General features: G+C 43.9%; 1 protein-coding gene across 1 annotated transcript in view; it reads right to left on the bottom strand.

Annotated features, from left to right (window-relative positions):
• Nucleotides 1-17,618, bottom strand: part of lmtk2 (lemur tyrosine kinase 2) — a 19,743-nt gene extending 2,125 nt beyond the window's left edge. The window contains exons 1-13 of the mRNA XM_055510630.1: nucleotides 17,117-17,618; nucleotides 12,072-12,205; nucleotides 11,800-11,953; nucleotides 11,470-11,546; nucleotides 11,069-11,187; nucleotides 10,738-10,825; nucleotides 7,282-7,412; nucleotides 5,392-5,476; nucleotides 4,565-4,686; nucleotides 3,713-3,862; nucleotides 591-3,585; nucleotides 362-488; nucleotides 35-293 (exon numbers count right to left, since the gene is read on the bottom strand). Coding sequence (XP_055366605.1) covers nucleotides 35-293; nucleotides 362-488; nucleotides 591-3,585; nucleotides 3,713-3,862; nucleotides 4,565-4,686; nucleotides 5,392-5,476; nucleotides 7,282-7,412; nucleotides 10,738-10,825; nucleotides 11,069-11,187; nucleotides 11,470-11,546; nucleotides 11,800-11,953; nucleotides 12,072-12,205; nucleotides 17,117-17,219 — 4,544 coding nt within the window. The 5' untranslated portion in view covers nucleotides 17,220-17,618. The remainder of the gene's footprint in view (nucleotides 1-34; nucleotides 294-361; nucleotides 489-590; nucleotides 3,586-3,712; nucleotides 3,863-4,564; nucleotides 4,687-5,391; nucleotides 5,477-7,281; nucleotides 7,413-10,737; nucleotides 10,826-11,068; nucleotides 11,188-11,469; nucleotides 11,547-11,799; nucleotides 11,954-12,071; nucleotides 12,206-17,116) is intronic.

The following is a 17,618-nucleotide window of genomic DNA, read 5'->3' as shown; positions in this document are numbered from 1 at the left end:
TTAATTTTTTTTTTTTTTTTAAACGTTGTTTAACTTGCCTCCCTGTTCGATGTCTGAGTCAGTGAGATGTGTAAGAGAGAAGCTTGCGATGCTGGCGGGTGAGATGGAAAAGCGTGAGTAGTTGGAGGAGCTGGTCCAGCTGGGCTCCAGCATGCGCCCCGCTGCCGGGGGAGGAGAGGAGAAGCGAGAGGCTGCAGACGAGGCCACGGCCTTGGACGCCGGCTCTTTATCGGCCTTGGGCAGGAAGGCAGGTAGAGGGGAGGAGAAGTCGTCGTCCCACTCGAAGCCACCGCCTGCGGGGATTCAATGAATGAGCTCGGGTGTGGGGCAAAGAACTGCTTTCGGTGGGTTGTGGCGTTACCTTCTTCATCGGTGGAGCTTTCGGAGTTGGCGAACCGGTTCAGGTAGCTGGCAGTGGTAACTGGACTGCTGAGTTCCGGCACCTGACTGTTTGAGGAGTGGCCGCCCAGTTCCTTCGTGGGAGTCTCCTAAAGTAGTATAATCATCACTTTAATTAAACAAACCACCAAAACACGCTGACTAGGAGCAACCATCATGTCTGAACCTGCAGGTTTCGGGACAGACGTTACCTGGTCAAACAGGTACACTGTGACATCATCGAAGAAGGACACCGCTCTTCTGGCAGCGTCTGCATTTAGCTTCGCAGGAAGTGGCGATGCCTCGATGTTCAGGGCCGTGGGTTTCAACAAGCTTTTCAGGTTCTTTGCACCACTGTCATCGGAGACGATGAGCGGCACCGTGTGCACCGCGTCGTCCTCGCTTTCCGAGCTGGAGCTTTGAGGCTGATACGCACGAATGTCGTCGTCGGAGTCGTCGCTGTTCTCGTCCTCCTCGTCCGCATCGATGTCGTTCACCTGTGCATCTAAGCCCAAGCCGTCCCGCCTTGCCAGGTAGCGCCCCTCCATATCAGGCTCCTTTATCTTGTGGCCATCAGTCGCGTAGGTCCTGGTTAGTTTAGTATGAACTGCACTCCCTAGTGTTGCCTTGGACAAGGTTGCAGAACTTAAGATTTCCAAATCTTCAGATGACTGACCACCAAATGTTTCCTCTTTAAAAGCCTTATGACCACTGACCACCACTGGCTCACACTGATCTGTGATAAGTAAATCAGCCTGGGGCAATTTTCTCTCAGTTTGAACTTCAGGCTCATTTGTTTCAGCAGCTAAAGCGGCCTCTTGTTCAGTAAGTAAAAGCTCAGCATCTCTCTCAGCACTAACTTTCTTTGTCAGACCATCAGAGGCCTCGCCGGACTCATCAGGAGAGCTGCTCAGCCATGACACTTCAGCAGAGACTCCTGCAGCTGTCTCCTCAGACTTCTTCTCAGATTCTGATTCATTGTCTGAGAAGTAGGCAGAGTCACGGTAATTGCTGCCCATGGGCAGCTCCTCTGGAGGACCTGCATGATCTGGTTGCCAGCCGTTGCCTGGTTCCTCACTGTGAATATCCAGCACACCTTCCACCTCAGAAATGATAATTTCTGGTGGAACCAGATTTGCAGCTGTGGGCTTTTCTGCCTCCTCTTCCTTTTTGGCAACGCTAACACCATTTTTCAAAGGGGATTGGTCTTTGACATTAGGCTGGAAATTCCACTCTGGAGACTCTAGATTCTCAGTTTCATACCCACTGTCTGATATTTTGTACGGCGGCTGGAGTTTGTGCTGAGTTACCTGAGCATTTAGCTCTTCACCGTGTTCTCCAAACCTGTGGATGTCAAGAGAGTTCAAAGAGTCTGGCGTCTCAGCTGAATTATCTACAGTTGGTAAAGTGGGGGACATACTGTCTTCCAGTAAGCTGTCCTGGCTGATCTGGTCCAAAGACGGACCAGAGACTAACAGGGAAGCCCTAATGTGAGGACCCCCGTTTGTATCTATGAATGATTCTTCCTGGTCAGACAGAGTGGCTTCCATTTCAGTATCTGCATCCTCAGTAAGTTCGCTCAGCAGATCATTATTCGTCAGGTCTTCATTGTGCCTGTCGTCTAAGGACAAGGCTGGGACATGCAGGTTTATAGGCGTTTGACATCCTATGGGCTCAGCACTATGCTTTGAGGTTTCAAGGTCATCTTCAAGGCTTGGAATCTTGGCATCTGTGCACATTGAGTCTGTAGTGGTACTTTCAGAGAGTTCCAGATCGTGGCCATGTGTTTTACCAATGGTGACCTTGAACGTCTCTGATTTGGATTCAAAACCAGAGTCTGCGCCTCTGTTTGAGGATTGTAGTGGATCAAGATCTTCGATGGAAGAACTAGTTCTAATGAGCAGCTGGTTGCTTGTGGTATTTTCTGTGACCACTGTAATTGAAGGCACTGGTGTTTCATTTTCTAAAAGAGACTGACAAAACTCCTCTAAACTGGTTTTTGAAGGGTCTAAAAGGTCTTCTCTTAAGGATGTGCTACTTGCTGCCGGTTTTAAATAGGCATCTGCTATGTTATGCATGTTTGAGCTGTCTAATATGTCAAGATTGTTCCAAGAACTCATTTTGAATCTTTCCTCAGGTTCATGAGCAATGCCAGGTGAAAGAAAATTATTAAGCGTACTTGAGAAACCTGATCCTTCCTTCATCGTGTTGTGGTCTTTGAGAAACAGAAAGTTGTCAGAAAGTTTTTCAGAGTTCAGAAGCCTCATCTCCCCCTCCACTTTCAGAGCATCTGCTGGGTGAGTGGCTCCTACACAGTCCTCTAAAAAAGAACCCGCCTCCCTGACGCCTGAAGGTTCACCTTCAAGGAATGGGTTCCCATTGCGCTCTGGAAGCTCCATAAAGCTCTGTCTCCAGGACGGGGAGTCCTCATGCTTCGAGGCTTCATCTGTAAAAATGTTCGTGTGGTACGGGCTGTCATTTTCAAGAGACGACCAAATGTGACTGTCTGGTAAATAGGAATCCTTAGAGTCAATACTTTGGTGAAAGAAATCTGCATCTGTGCTGGACTCATCGAGACGAACGTCTTGGAGAACAACAAAGTCTTGTCGTCCTGAACCAAAGTCCATGTCCCGTTCTCTATTTCCACCTTCCCCAACGGTGCTCTCCCCCTGTTCTTCTAGCTGTATGTAATATTCATTTCCATTGGACGGCTTCTGTGCATCAAACACAGGTACAATCCCAGGTATTCCTGAAGGAGCTGTACTACTTTCTCCTGCTGCTGCTCTGGCAACAGGATCAGGGAAATGGGCCTGAATATCTTCACTGGAAACTGGAAAGAACATGCTGTGGTAATTCAACGTTGTGTCCATGCCTGAGCGGCCATGGCTGCCATCGTAGTGGTCGTGCTTAGCTGCCTCCCAAACATACTCAAAGCTGAGACCTTTGCTAGTTTCTGTGACGGTAAGAACTTCGTCGATCTCTTGCCGCATAGCGTCTTCAGCAAACTGGTCCAAGATTGGGAAGGAGGAGTGGCTAACGGTGGTCTGCCGAGCAGAGGGGTTTGGCTTAAGAGCATCCCAGCGTTGCTCAAAATCTTCTTCCATGTCCTTCTGGCCTTGCATGCGCAGATAAATAAGCAAACGATGCACTTCCTCTGCTGTGGCTCGTTTGTCAGGGGACAGCCAGCAGAACTGCAGGACCTCATACCTGCAAATGCACAAAAAAAAAATTGATTAACACAAATATTAAAATAGAAATTGATCTTTAACCCCTTACAATAACCCTCATATGGCGTTTACAGAAATATATCTTAAAATGTTGTCTGAAAACTCACCATCTGTCAGAATAAGGCAGATCCACCTGTGGCTTAAAGAGTTTGACTTGTTGCTCCTTGATCACATGATTGAGAACTTCTCGGTCAGACAGATGCGGGTACGGTTGATCTGCATTCTCAAAGAGCTCCCACAATGTGACCCCCAAGGCCCTGCAGACAGGACAGCAGAGAATAGCCACTGGAATTTACTGCAGGACAAGATCTATCTCAGGAACTCCAAGTTCAGAAAATGACCTCAACCTCTTGACCCAAACCCATGAAGCTTCACCAAATGAATTGTCAAATATGAAGTAAAAAAAACATCTAAAATAAGCTATATTGTTTAAAAAACAGTCTAACAGCAGGAGGCCTGATTGAACCACAGTAACAGGCTACACTACAAACTATTTGAACATCAACATATTTTTATTCAGGATAGAATCTGGCTCCTGAAACTAGAACCATCTTACGTAACTGCAATTTATGACCGGAAAGCATTTGGGCAGTGAGTCGTGAAGTCGGGGAGGGGCTGGGAAGACACTCCAATGTGGAGAGATGCTTAGAGTGTCGGCGTCTTTTACCCCCTTTTGGATTTTTGCCAGTTTGTTAAGAATTTACGAGCTCTGGTATTTGCAGAAAGGGCTTGTTTTCAAAGCTATGACGTCCACTACGGAGCAATTTGCTTTGACACTTGATGTCATAGTAAATACACTTATCATGTATATCTTTATTTTATGACATAACACATTCATTACACTTCATAATAGTACAACAAGCATCTCTCCACTTAAAAATGCATGTGGCTCACTCAGTCATTATTCAGTTCAGAACATGCCGCCTGGAGTCAGTGTGCGGCTGCAGTCGTGTACCTACCACACGTTGCCAGGCTTCGTCTGCTCCATAGTAATCACCCCCCCGTGGCGTTCACCCACCAGTTCAGGAGCCAACCAGCGAAGAGGAGCAAACACATCATCCTCTGTGATGATGTAATCTTCCTATAGTAACATTAAAAAAGAACATTCAATCAGACATGGTATTTATCACTGGTTAAGTTCCAGGGGGAGCTTCACATAAAAAGAACTGAAAGCGGTCTATTAACTTTAACATATAATTTCACAATTGGTCTAATATGTATGAAGTTCAGACAAGAATGCCAGAATGAGTAAATTAGAAACAGAACAAATGAAACAACCTCCATTTTAACAGCTGATCAACATGCAAACATCTACATAGTCTGAAGACTAATCGCACTATTATGTATTTAAGGAAATAGCTTTCAGGTCTTAAATGAGCACATTAGAAAAATGAGGCAACACCACACGCACGATGAAACTGTTTTAATGGCTTTATTCATCACGGAGCTACAGTCTCTCCCCATGCAGTAGGGCAAGTTTCGCTCTTGCTCCATACTCCAGATGGCGCAGTTAAAGTCAGGCGTGCGATGCAGGCATGTGAGCCGTTTGTACTTCAGGGCTGCTGGTGCGTAGCGTGCACGAAGGGCAAGTGTTAAAATACTACAAGGCAAGGATGCAATTTTAAGAGCGTTTTGTTCTGGCATGCAGAGCATTTAGTTTCTATTTTATTTTTACAAGCGCACTGCTGGCCAACGTTTGTAGTGTTTTGTATACACAGGTTTTTATTCTGTTTAGGAAACACGAAATATGTCCTGGTAGTGAAATTGAGCCATGTTTTCAGCTTACCTTATATCTGTAGGGTCCAATTCCATAGTCTCCCACTTTGACTGTAAGATCTGCAGTCAGGTAGCAGTTCCTCAGAGCTAAATCACTGGGAGAGCAAAGAGAAAACCATTAGTATCCTACATAGGAATGGATTAAGACCCATTCACCACACTGAGTATGACAACGGAAAAACAGTTTGTGATAATCGCTGATATGATAATATTCAGTTGATGCTTGTTCTTCACTGTATAGTTTAGCCAGTTCAGTAAAGGTAAAGCAAAGATCAGAATGAGTCTTATCAAGAAGCCCCATCTTCTCTCAACCTAAAAAGAAAGAAGATTACACTGCGGGAATTGACTACAGGGCAGTACGTCAAGGGGATCATTAATGGCTTTGGCAGCTATGAGGACCTGGCACACAGACGTCTGTCTGCTCTTCACCTTACCACAAGATTCATACAGGGGCTATTCCTGACTACATACAGGCAGGATACGGTTTCCTGAGGGAAACACAAGTTATGCAAAGTTTTTGTGGGTCTGCCAGGAGAGGGCGTAATAGGCTCTGAGGCGGTCCCATCACATTGGCCAGTCATATGGTGGTTCGTTCATTCACCCTGAACGAAGCCGGACTCTGCACTTTCCCTTTGGCCCCGAGGCATTCCCTCTGCAAGACCCTTTAAGCCACCTGACGACAAACACTGCTGGCACAAGTGTCACATAGCCCGGCTACTGTCAGACCTACTGAACCACTGTAAAGTAGAAGATGGGGATTTATTTTAAACTCTGCTTTCCCCTTTGCTCTGCCGCTGAGGGGCCAGTATACAGTAGCAAGGAAAAGCAGGCAGCGTTTTCATCCTACACAGCCAAATAGGAGAATTAGTTAAGCTTTTGACTGACTTTTTCCACAATTAGTAGATTTTATTATCCAAACACTACTCTATAAGTTAGGGACCATGAACTGACAATATCTACAGATTCATTCATGACTTTAAATTATTGTTAGCCTCAGTTGTGCAGCCCCACTCTTGCACCCTCACACTGCCAAGCTGAAGGTTGAGCCTTGGACATTTTCCCATACAGCACTTGTCTTGAGTGGTGTGTGGCTGTAGTGCTGCACCATCAGGACCCTGACATTCAGCTCAGCATGTGGCTCTACTCAGTTATTCTTTCCATGTTTCGATTTTGTTTTTTAGTGTCACAAAAATATTTTTACGATACGAGTTAAATTAGTTCACATGGAGGGAAGCTTGTAAAACTTCCTTTGGATTGTAACAAGGACTAAAACACAACGCCCAATATAAGGATATCCATTTACATGTAAAGAGCAGAATCATCATATCCTACTGGCAACAGACAGCTGACACTGTGGCAATGCATGGGAGCTGTGTAATTGGAACCTTCTGAGCCTATTCTGAGCATGCAAAATAGAGCTGATGAGCTGAGCATCGTATGTTACCCCCAAGCCACGCGTTCCCAACATCTCCTGTACCGTGCTGGCTGCTAGCACCCAGACATCCAGTACATGCCAGGGTAAAAATGACGATGAAACAGAGCCTGTCTGCTGTACACACCATTTTTGGAGAACACGGGTCCTCCTGGGACTGACTGGACAGTCAGTCAAAGTCACTAGTTGACTTGCGTCTTAATAGTCAAATTTTATGAAGGTTTGCGAATCTACAGAGAAGAGCTGCACAATTTAGAAGAATGAGAAGCTCACAGTAAAAGGTGCAAAGGCAACAATGAACTGAAATCTGACAATTTAATATATCAAACTTGGGAAGGAAGTCAGAATGCAAAGTGTGACATATCAATGAGCCCGAGTTAAGCTCAACAGCAACTGAATTCACAGTGCGTAGCTTGGAGGCTCCAAAACGTGTGACCTTGCTGTAATGTTGCAATCCTGAAGTGCTACCTGTGCAGGAAGTTGTGTTTGTGAAGGTGAGTGACACCAGCAGCGATTTCACAGGCCATCTTCTGCAGCTGCAGCAGCTCAGCGTTTCGGAACATCCAGTCCTGCTGAGACAGAAAGCCCCGCAGATCCCCCTGCAAGCACACAAAAATGCACACAACCTTCAGCTCGTCACTAAACGAACATTTTGATGGAACGCAGTCGTGCACCGAGACAAATTTAACCTGCTTGTTAAATGCGTTGTGTGTAGGTTGCCACACAGGGGCAGCAGATGGTTCTGTTCCTGTCTCCTCAGCACTAATCACTGCTCAAGTGTGTCAGGACCAAATAAGGGCAACGCTGTATACCGGACCCCTATGCTGTGTCACAGGCGTTTATAAATTGAAAGGTCCAGCAAAGGGATGGGACGTGAACAGTGCCAGTCGGGTTTTAGAGTTCATAGAGAAGCAGAATGAGGGCGTATAAACAGTAACACCACCATCCTAATGAACAGACACAGGCTTTAAAATTGGTTATATGAATCTTATATTGAAATGCAACATGTCAGCGCACTCGTGTGACTCAACAGGGAGCTGTGAAGTCTCAGTATAAGTTCATATTCCAGGTCTGGTTGCAAGGACACCTGCTGTTATCATTAACCAACAGAGTTGATGGTTATACAGGACTTGTATGTTTCTATTCCTCCAAAAAGGGCACAATGTCAAAGTCCAGCCTCGATACATTATACATGTATATGTAACGAAAACTGGCATCTCCAAAATGGAAGCGGAGCAGAATTGTATTAATGTGTGCCTGAGAGATCATGTTCACCACAGAGCTGGAGCGAAGAGCTCGCGACCGGGCTCCCTTGAGCATTCTCGCTACTAGCAGCTTAGATCTGTCATCTTACGTAAGACTGTTTGTTTTGTTCAGCCACATTCACGCCGACGTACACGCACAGTGAAAATGCACAGGTCTACGAGGGCGTTTTCCGAGAAGACTTGTTGTGTGTGGCAAGCGATCCACTCTGTCTGTCTTTGTTTGTGAAGGCTTCGCAACAGGTGATTAGGCGAGGATTCCAGAGGGAGGAAACGGGGCTGTTGATGAACACCCTTGCTAGTTTCTGACCAGCAGATTCATGGCTGCTTCAGTAACGTGTGAGAACACAAACCAGGATAAATCCTCATCACGCCATTTAACCACTTATATATTGTAAGGGATTACATTTTTGTAAGAAGCTTGAAGAAAAAAAGGCAAATCATGCTTCTGGTTCCTAATGTGTTACTTAATAAATGTTATGACAGTAACGTAAAGAGCACTGGATTCATGCTGCGAGGGAAGTTGCTTTCACAACTGTAATAAATGAACGACATTCGAATGTCAAACGTCAGCTGGCTCATGTCCGAGACCCTGAATCGGAGAAGGGTCTGACTAATGTCCTGGCCCGGCACCAGGCAGGAGATCCATGCATCAGAAGCTGTCACTCACACTATGGTATGTGACATTCTGTAGCCTCTGCACCAGTTGCCTGATGTATTCTGATGTCCAAAATGCTTTGAGTCAGGGTTACCCAGGACGGTTGATACAGGACAGCAAAACCACTATCAATCACCAGGTTGTCACGGGGAACGTCACAGTCTATTGGAGTTTTGGGATTCGCCCTGGCTACTGCGCAGCTGCAGTGTCATATTTCAAGTCTCAACAACCACGGGTGGACGGACATGGCCTGCAGTAGAAAGAGACACTAGAAAAAAAGTGGATGTTACTTATAATTCAACCGCATGGATTAAATTAAATTGTTTCTATGTAACCTAGAATTTAATAATGTGCAGCTCCTGCAACATGATTTGCATATACTGACTGAAAGTAAAGTGCAAGAAAGGATCCAAACTGAATGAAGTCTGGAAACCCTTTATCCAGCACGGAATCATTATTAATCAGTTGTGCAACCTTGGCACATTATCACCTTCAACAACAGGCTCTTCATCAGGCTAAGTTCCCCAGTGACTTGCACACACCTGTATTAACTTGTTGGCCCTTCTGTCAGAGACGTTGCTATAGCTGTCCAGGCGACAATGCAATGCCTGGCAACAAGTCAGGTCTGGGCGGGTGACAATACTGCAGCCCAACAAGCTCATAAAAGAAAAGAGGACCCAGACGCGTGACCAGGGCAAACAGATGCAATCTTCAGCAGCAGAAATAAAGTCATAGAAATACAAGTTAAGACCCACAAAGCATTAAAAATGCTAAAGTGTAACCAGTGCAGTGGACATTTGTACACAGGCAACAAAGCTATGCAATATCAGGATTTAAATACAACCGACGAACGAGAGGATTCCCCCTACAACTACAACTGTGAAGTGGAACCTTAAAGCTCGGGTTGTGCCAACTCATTCATAATTACTACTCGAGGGGCATCCCGTAACATCCTGGACCTTTGGCTGGTTTGTGCGTCCAGACGATATAAGTTATAATTTCATTAATAGCTGGACGAAGATGACAGAGACACCTGATTGATGACAGGGTTTTTTTAAAGCTTTATTTTAAGGCTGTTTATTCGCAGGCTGCAAAAGTCGCCGTTGGTCAGACTAGATGCTGCTGCGCTCTAACGTTGTACAGCATTCTGTTAACAAATCTGTGTCAATTGATTGAAATACTAACGCTAACGGACATTACAGACTACAAGATGCATGCAGCCTGTATGTAAGAAGACACTGAGTGACACCTGCAAACTCCTTAATGCAAACTGCCAAACTCTGAGTTTAGGCATCATAAATTAATTTAATACACTTGAATCATTAATTTTGTTGTGAACAATAAAGTTAAACTTCAAACCTTTAAATCTAACATGTCTCTATTTATTACAAAATGGTTAACAGCGCAATAGACATTAATATTATATTAAAAGCACGCACACACAAAGTGTAACTGTAAAAATGCACAAACACAGCAGCTGGTGGAGACGACACCAGAGGAGTGTAAATGGAGCATGTTGCTTTACTGGGCTAAGGTGGGAATGTGAGAAGTCCCAGGCTTAAACTGGCAATGCAACTTCTGCAAGAGGAGGTGGGGAGTGGACTGGCTGCAGTCGGGGCCCAGCATACGGTGAATAAATCATCTACTATGACAAACTCTCAGTCTTCAATATGTTAAAATGAACATAAGCTCTGCCTTCAAGACTGAAGTCAACTGGGGGACTTATGCATCTGGACAGTATTTAAGGGGTCAACTAGCCGACAGAGGCTAATTCTCTGATTACTTAATGAATGAATAAAAGCAGTGGTGGCATTAGCAGAAACTACTTTTGTGTTGAGTGAGATACAATTATTTAAAGTGCATATATTTTATTTCCATGGGATTATGTTATTCATTTCAAACATGACTACATTTTCTTAAATGAATAAAACATTAGCAGCTTTGTTGTAAGTCAGCGGGTGTTTCGATCGTGTACTTTGCATTATTAAGCATGTGGTCACTCACCATTTCACAGTATTCAAAAACAAGCAGGAAGGGAATGGCCTCGACACACTGCCCGAGGCACTGGAGGATGTTTGGGTGCTGCAGCACTCTGTGACAACAAAATAAACCGATGAGCTACTGTAACTTTGACAGGAACGACCTTTTAAATCATACCTTAAAATAATGTGTGTAAGATTTAAGGGGTTTAGACTAAGTCTGGTGTAATGTGTAAAAGGAAAGGCAGAGGGAGCTACTGACACTACGGTGACGCTCATACTTAAAAATCAACAAATGCTGCAAATATTAAATTATCTCAAAGGAGGTTTAGGAAAGAAAAACAACATGATTTTACCTGTATGGATCCCCCTGCTGCAGGAAGTCATTCTGCTCCTTGGAGGTTGCACTGGCTTTCAACTCCTTCACCACCACTCGGCTCCCGCCTGGATCTGTGTAGATTTCACTCAGCAGGACCTGGAAATACACGTTAAAATGTTAAACTGAAGACGCTACTGTACAGAATAAAATGCCCGTAAAATAAATAATAAATAAGCCTCGCTTTGACAACATTATATTAAAATATCTCATTGCTTCAAGCATTGAACTTCCATCACATGACATCATCTGGGGATGTCTTCAGTTCAGATTATATCATCTAGATGACCTCTCTCCACTCTCATTATTTCACCAAAACTATTTTCCATTAGAATTTTTATTTACTAGGACAACAACAGAAGTAGATAAACTTCATCTTACCTGGCCAAACCAGCCATTGCCGATCTCCTGGATGTAACTGAGGCTGTGACGAGCAACCTGAAAGCCTGTCGCCACCTCTGTGAAACCAAACACCAACAAACGTTAATCAAGACAGTATCAACTAATGTTTTGGAAAAGATACATTTATCACTTACAGTTGTGGTGATTTTAAAACAATCTGTAAAAAAACTACACTGGAATTTAGCTGAACGTGCTAAATAATATCAGCTAATAATGTCAGATTTGTTTTAATTTTTGCATGATGACAGTACATACAATCATACTCTCAGAATTCTATAAATAAATCCAGCTGTTTGTCACGTGTCGGACCTGGGATGCGGGCTGCAGGTTGGAGGTGTGGGGGTCCAGGGAGGGCCACGGGGGACACAGCGAGGGTGTAGACCTCAGCTGGAGACTGCATAGAAGGTGTGTCCTCTGCTGGTGGCGTGAAGTCGATCTCATCATCAAAGTGATCCTCAAACTCCTACAAGGACCAAACAGAGAACAAAACAGACACATTGTGACGCTGAAACCCGGTAGGATTTGTATTCACAGAGCTGCCTGCTCTGAGAGTCTGGAAACCTGCGTGCAGACACCCTCACCTTGAAGTTGATCTCCCTTTCCTTGCAGCAGGTCACGCAGTTCACAAGCAGCACCACTAACGCCACAAGGGCCGTCAGCGACACCACGAGGGGCAGGTAGAAAGGTACTGACAAGGTGCCCCCAGCGCTTCCACCTAAACCAGAAAAAGAGACACATAAAGGATAGTCAGACACATGCCTTAAATTAATGTAGCCATGTGCCATGATATAATGGAGCACACCAAGGTCATAATAGCTGTTGTCCTTCTTCCACTCATAAGGTGCTGGACAGTTAAAATAGTCTGCATTCTGTTGACACCTCACAGGCCCATTGTTCTGTTTTACAACAAGCTATTTAAATCTACAAAGCTGTACATGACACAGAGTGGCAACATTTTAATACCAGTCTTTTTTTTCCTCCCAAAACATGTACTAACAACAAGTGACTTTTCAGACCAGAGCCCTATAACATCGTCTCAGCAGCCGTTTGGCAGCGGGGCCGGCAGGTGTGGGTCTGCACCAGCGAGGATGCTGCTCGCCCAGCAGTTTGAGTGTCAGAGCTGACGGCAGCGTTGCAACCCCCCCCTGCTGTGCCGCTCGCCCGCTGCTCCCTCACTGCGCTGACATCAACCAGCAATTACACAGCTGAAGCTCTCTATTTTAGAGCAACCCACTGCACATGTAGTGCAAACAACATCTTTGTTTCAGAGGCTGCTAGTAACATATCAGCTGTTAAGCACAGATTTGTTACGTCTAATCATTTATATATATATAGATGGTCATCTTGACAGAACTCCACATTGCTGGCTGTGACTGTGAGCCTATCACTGTGTTTTTGCCTCATCCCCAAAACACCCAGCCAACCGTCACTGCTAATTTCTAACCGCTTCTTTGAGAGGTATGACTACGGCGTAAACTGTCAGGACAGATTTAAGTCAACTCAGGTAAATTACTCCCACGAACAGCTTTTTATCATTTATGAACATCACTTTCCACTCTCTAGATTCGCTGAATGGAGGTGCACACCTGTTCAACTTCACAGTAGAGATAAATTAGATCTTAATGTAAAGCTGGATTGCGTACTGAATGACCACTGAATCACCAATGTGAAATAGTGTGACACACTCCTCTATATTCACCCTCTTTTCTTCCTTCTTTTCCATTTTCCAGCTGATCACAGCTTCACAGATACATCCTGTTTGCTAAAGGGAACACCTCCTGAACCCCTTTTCTTTGACTACAGACTCTTGACAGCTTTAAGCAGGTACTGGATTCTTCCAGTCTACGTGTCTACCTCCATGTATCTGATGTTTTCACATCAGTATATGACCTTATGGTTAATTTTTCCAAAGGATGGCATTTATGACTGAACAGAGTCTGATCTGCAAAGAAAAGATATGTTTAGCTGATTTCTGGCCTCTAAACCAAAGGGCTCGTGTTCAACAACTTCATTAACTCAACATCAAGTTCTGCCTTCCTCCAAAACGTTCATAAATAAAATATCAATTTGATATAAACCTGAGAGTAAGCGCTTGCTAAGGGCAAAGGTAGTCAAGAGCCTGAGCAGCCAGAGCTGTTGTGTACACAGAAATCACAGCCCGTCAGAGAACAGTTGAGGTTAAGATTCATTTCACGTCTGACACAGAACACCAAGACATCGCTGACAAAAATAGATGCAATTACTTAATCTGCTGTCTTATGATCAAAATAAAAGTCTGTCACCCTCTAAAGCACCCTGCACTGAAAACATACGGAACCACAATCCTAAAACTGAGTCATTTGAAGATGTACACTGCATTTCACCTAGTTCTGACTTTAACGTTTAGTTTACACCATGCTGAGCTGAAGACACAGATGAAGACACACAGGGAACATGGACTTAGAAGCTAATATAGATATAATGCGATATACCTGCAACTGTGATTATTTTACCATTGCTAACTGGCTGCAGGATTACTTCCAAACACATCGCCTCTGTGCAGAGGCCTGCAACAGAGAAACTGGTTGTGGTGAAATATTGATGAGGGAACAAATTAAAGATTAAATGGGTCCACGGACAGGACACAGGCCCAGTAGAAGTAGTTTCTAAATGGAGAAGTGTACTTACAGCTGTTAAACTAAAGAGTTTCCGACCTTGCACTTCATCAAGGTAAAGACCCTATTACTCAATGCAATGCACTTCTATGATGGCAGCTGTACAGTAAGGCCAGCAAGATGAAGCTGAATAAATCAGCTTATAAAGCGTCAGTGGAAACCCCTGAGTGCACACATTTTAAATGAATAGATAAGGACGACAAAGAATTTTACCTTATACAAAAAGCCACCTCATCTATAAAGAGTTTAACATTAACAGACAAGCATTCATGGAACGAACAATCTAGACATTGGGACAAAAACATGTGAGAGGAATGAGTGAAGGTGAACAGACATTTAACAACGTCGAAATGGCTAAAAATAAAGTCGCTGATTTATGAAATACCCATTCTAGTGACAAGACCTAAATCTAGCTAGACGCTGGGAGTGGCTGATAAGTGATGTTAAGCAAATATTAGAACTTGTTCCAAATCTGCATTTGAAGACTTTTGTATGAGTGGTGCCAGTCAAGTGATAAGAGCTGCAGGTACACTTGGGTTAGGCAAACATTAAACCTCCATAAAAATGAACTGCAAACAATATTAACAGGGAGCACCAGTGTAGTTTTTCCATATCAAGCAACAGCCCATGCACCTTCGGTCCCAAACCACAGTGGGCACCATGGGAAAGTCTTGACTAGGGTCTCCCACTCTGCACTAACGAGTATGTAAAAAGAAACTAAGAGACGAACCCAACTGTTCCTGCCAGATAATAAACAAAGATAATAAAAAGACTGCACTAGATTAGAAAGCATTTACAGCATCATGAAACCAAGAGTGAGCTAATAATAAACCAGCCCTTTTCAAGTCACCTTTTAGATCATGTGTGGGGTTATTTAAACAACACACGTCTTACAAATTTAACCTACACAATTAGAATGTGTCTTTGGCAGGGGCGACTGCTCAGAGCGCTACGACCAGCCAAGGATTTGGCTGTAATTGCAGGCAGCTTATTAACACAAACATCCTCTGTCTGGTTCAGTGGAGCAACAGGGTTCCAGGCAGCGCTGGACTCCCAGGGAGTCTAGAGCAGCAGTCACTTAGAAAAACACAGAAGCTGGGTCACGGCAGCTCTACATGGGATCACTTCTCCTCAGTTTGGACTTATCTGAGTCATGGGTTGATTTTATGATTTGGCAGGCCCCACCAGATGACTCAACTGGTTTCTGGGACCAATACGGCAGGGAGCTGCCAGGTCTTATTTCAGTTTCACTGCATATTTCAGTAGGCATTCACGCAGAGGAGGAGCTGACCCATTTTTTGCAGATTTCACCCATTACTGTGCAAACAGTGGATGTCGGTATTTATAGTTATATACAAGGGGGAGAATCGCATTGTCTGGTGAACTGAGATTTATCAGTCAAACCAATATCTGAAGCAGCCCGTACGAATAGATTCCCATTTACAGTCTTTTCTTTAATTACAAATAATCACTGCAAACAACAAACCGTTTATACTGGTCAATATATGCATGTGCTCTGATGTAAACAAAAAGGTGCCTTTATTTTGAAAAAAAAAAAAAAGGTGTCATGAAGGAGAACTGACAAAACACAGGCCGATTAGATTTAATGGATACTTGTTAATTAGGTTTTTATTGCTTGATGATAAAGGCTGCAGGCACTCCACAACTTTCAGCAGAGGGGAGCAGCTAGATGAAAGCGGAAGCTCATAACACAGAGCATCAATGCTTTACTTTAAAAATCAAGTCCAGCCGTAATTTGAATAAAATCACATGACCTGGCATGCAGACGTGTATAAAAAGTTGTTCACCATGTATTTCTTTACTTCAGTGCATATAAACACATTTAAGACTGTGATAATTTGTTAAGACCAAAGTCCACCCCCACCAACACCATTAACAGAATGACAGTCTCCATTAAAAGTTAACTACAGTCAACTAAATTTGTGTAGTGTCTTGTGTTTGACAGGAAAAAGTAAAACTATTTATTCATGTTTGTGGGAAATGGCCAGCATCCTTTTTTCTGTTCATCCATTATTAAATTTAAAGCAGTAACATTACAAGTGAAACTAGTTAAATAGCATTGTTTTCAAAATTCCAGTTCATCCTGTTTACACAATTCTCTGCATATAGTGGAACAGGTTTTACTTGTAATAGTCATTCAGATTGATCTATTAGAACCCCACCTAAAGCCTTAAAATGGGCTAGACTGTCATTCTGTGTAAAACAGATTCATCAGCTTTGAAATCAAGTACACATATGCAACAGCTTAAGTGTTTCTCAGGATCTTTCCTCATCTTACATATTAGAAAAGAAACAGCCTTTGTAAGGAACAAGCCAAAACAGGAAGAGTAATTACAGAAAAAAAACTGTTTCTGCGTTTATTTGGGCACCTGCCTGTTGTTTTAAAGACACACTTAGAAGCCAAGGCGATGGATTCTATGCAAGTCTCACTCCCACACAAAACACTCGCTTCCTTCATGCTTGTTAGGAAAACATTTATCTTTGCCATGAAGCCTGGTGTATAACATTAACCCAAGCACGTTACTGCCGCCAAGGACCCGATTCATTTATGGTAAATCACAACCAGACTACACTGAGGTTCTCTCTGGGGGCCGCCAGAAGAAAAGGTGTTTGTTTACTGTTTTTTATGGGTCGTGACGGTACCATGCCATTAGTTGCGATCACAAACATTCTGTGTCAAACAACACTCAAGAAAACCTGTAGCTTCGTACTTCGTGACCAAACAAGCAGTCACGGTTCCAAAACTGGTTCGCTGGTCACAGCAGGAAATCCAACCTGGCTGTGTTGTTAGCTTTTACTTGCTAGCTAGCATGAGCTAGCCAAGCCTACAAATACTTCCCAGGACAAATATTGCACTGCTAACAGCTAAAAAGGCGGTTCACGCCAGGCCAGAGTTGAAAATGAGCAAACAGTCGTCTGGCTGTGTAAAAGCTCCCGGGGAGCTGTCTCACCTGATTCGTGGGGATAGAGAAGAGGGGCACCTTCAGACAGCCAAAACGCCGATAGAAAAATCCAACTGGCCAGCAACAACACACATCCATGGCGGCTCTCCATCCTCCCGGCGAAGCTAACGAAGGGTTAGCTACTAGGAATAGTCGTCCTAAATAACAAATGGCCGATATGACAATATATAACCACTCGCGGTGTAGGCTACAAAAACTGGCATATTTTCTCTGTTAGCGACTTGCTATTAGCCTGCTAACTAGCCTCAGCTAGCATGTCAATACTAACAGTTTTAGCTGACGACAGCAAACACCGCTACGAGTTATAGTGTTGCGTTGTCCATAGAGACAAAATGAGCGATCGTCTCTCACGACATGACATATTTGGTGTATATGCCCGAATGTCATTCAGACGAACAACGCGAAATTAATCAATACCCCTGACTATCATAAAACACCTCTCCTCTAAAGCGCCATGTTCCTGTACAACGTCACATCGCGGAATATGCGA

The sequence above is a fragment of the Betta splendens genome, chromosome 8 (assembly GCF_900634795.4).
Source record: "Betta splendens chromosome 8, fBetSpl5.4, whole genome shotgun sequence".
NCBI classification, from domain to species: Eukaryota; Metazoa; Chordata; class Actinopteri; order Anabantiformes; family Osphronemidae; genus Betta; species Betta splendens.
Note: the sequence above shows the minus strand (reverse complement) of the source record. Positions and strands in the feature narration are given on the sequence as shown.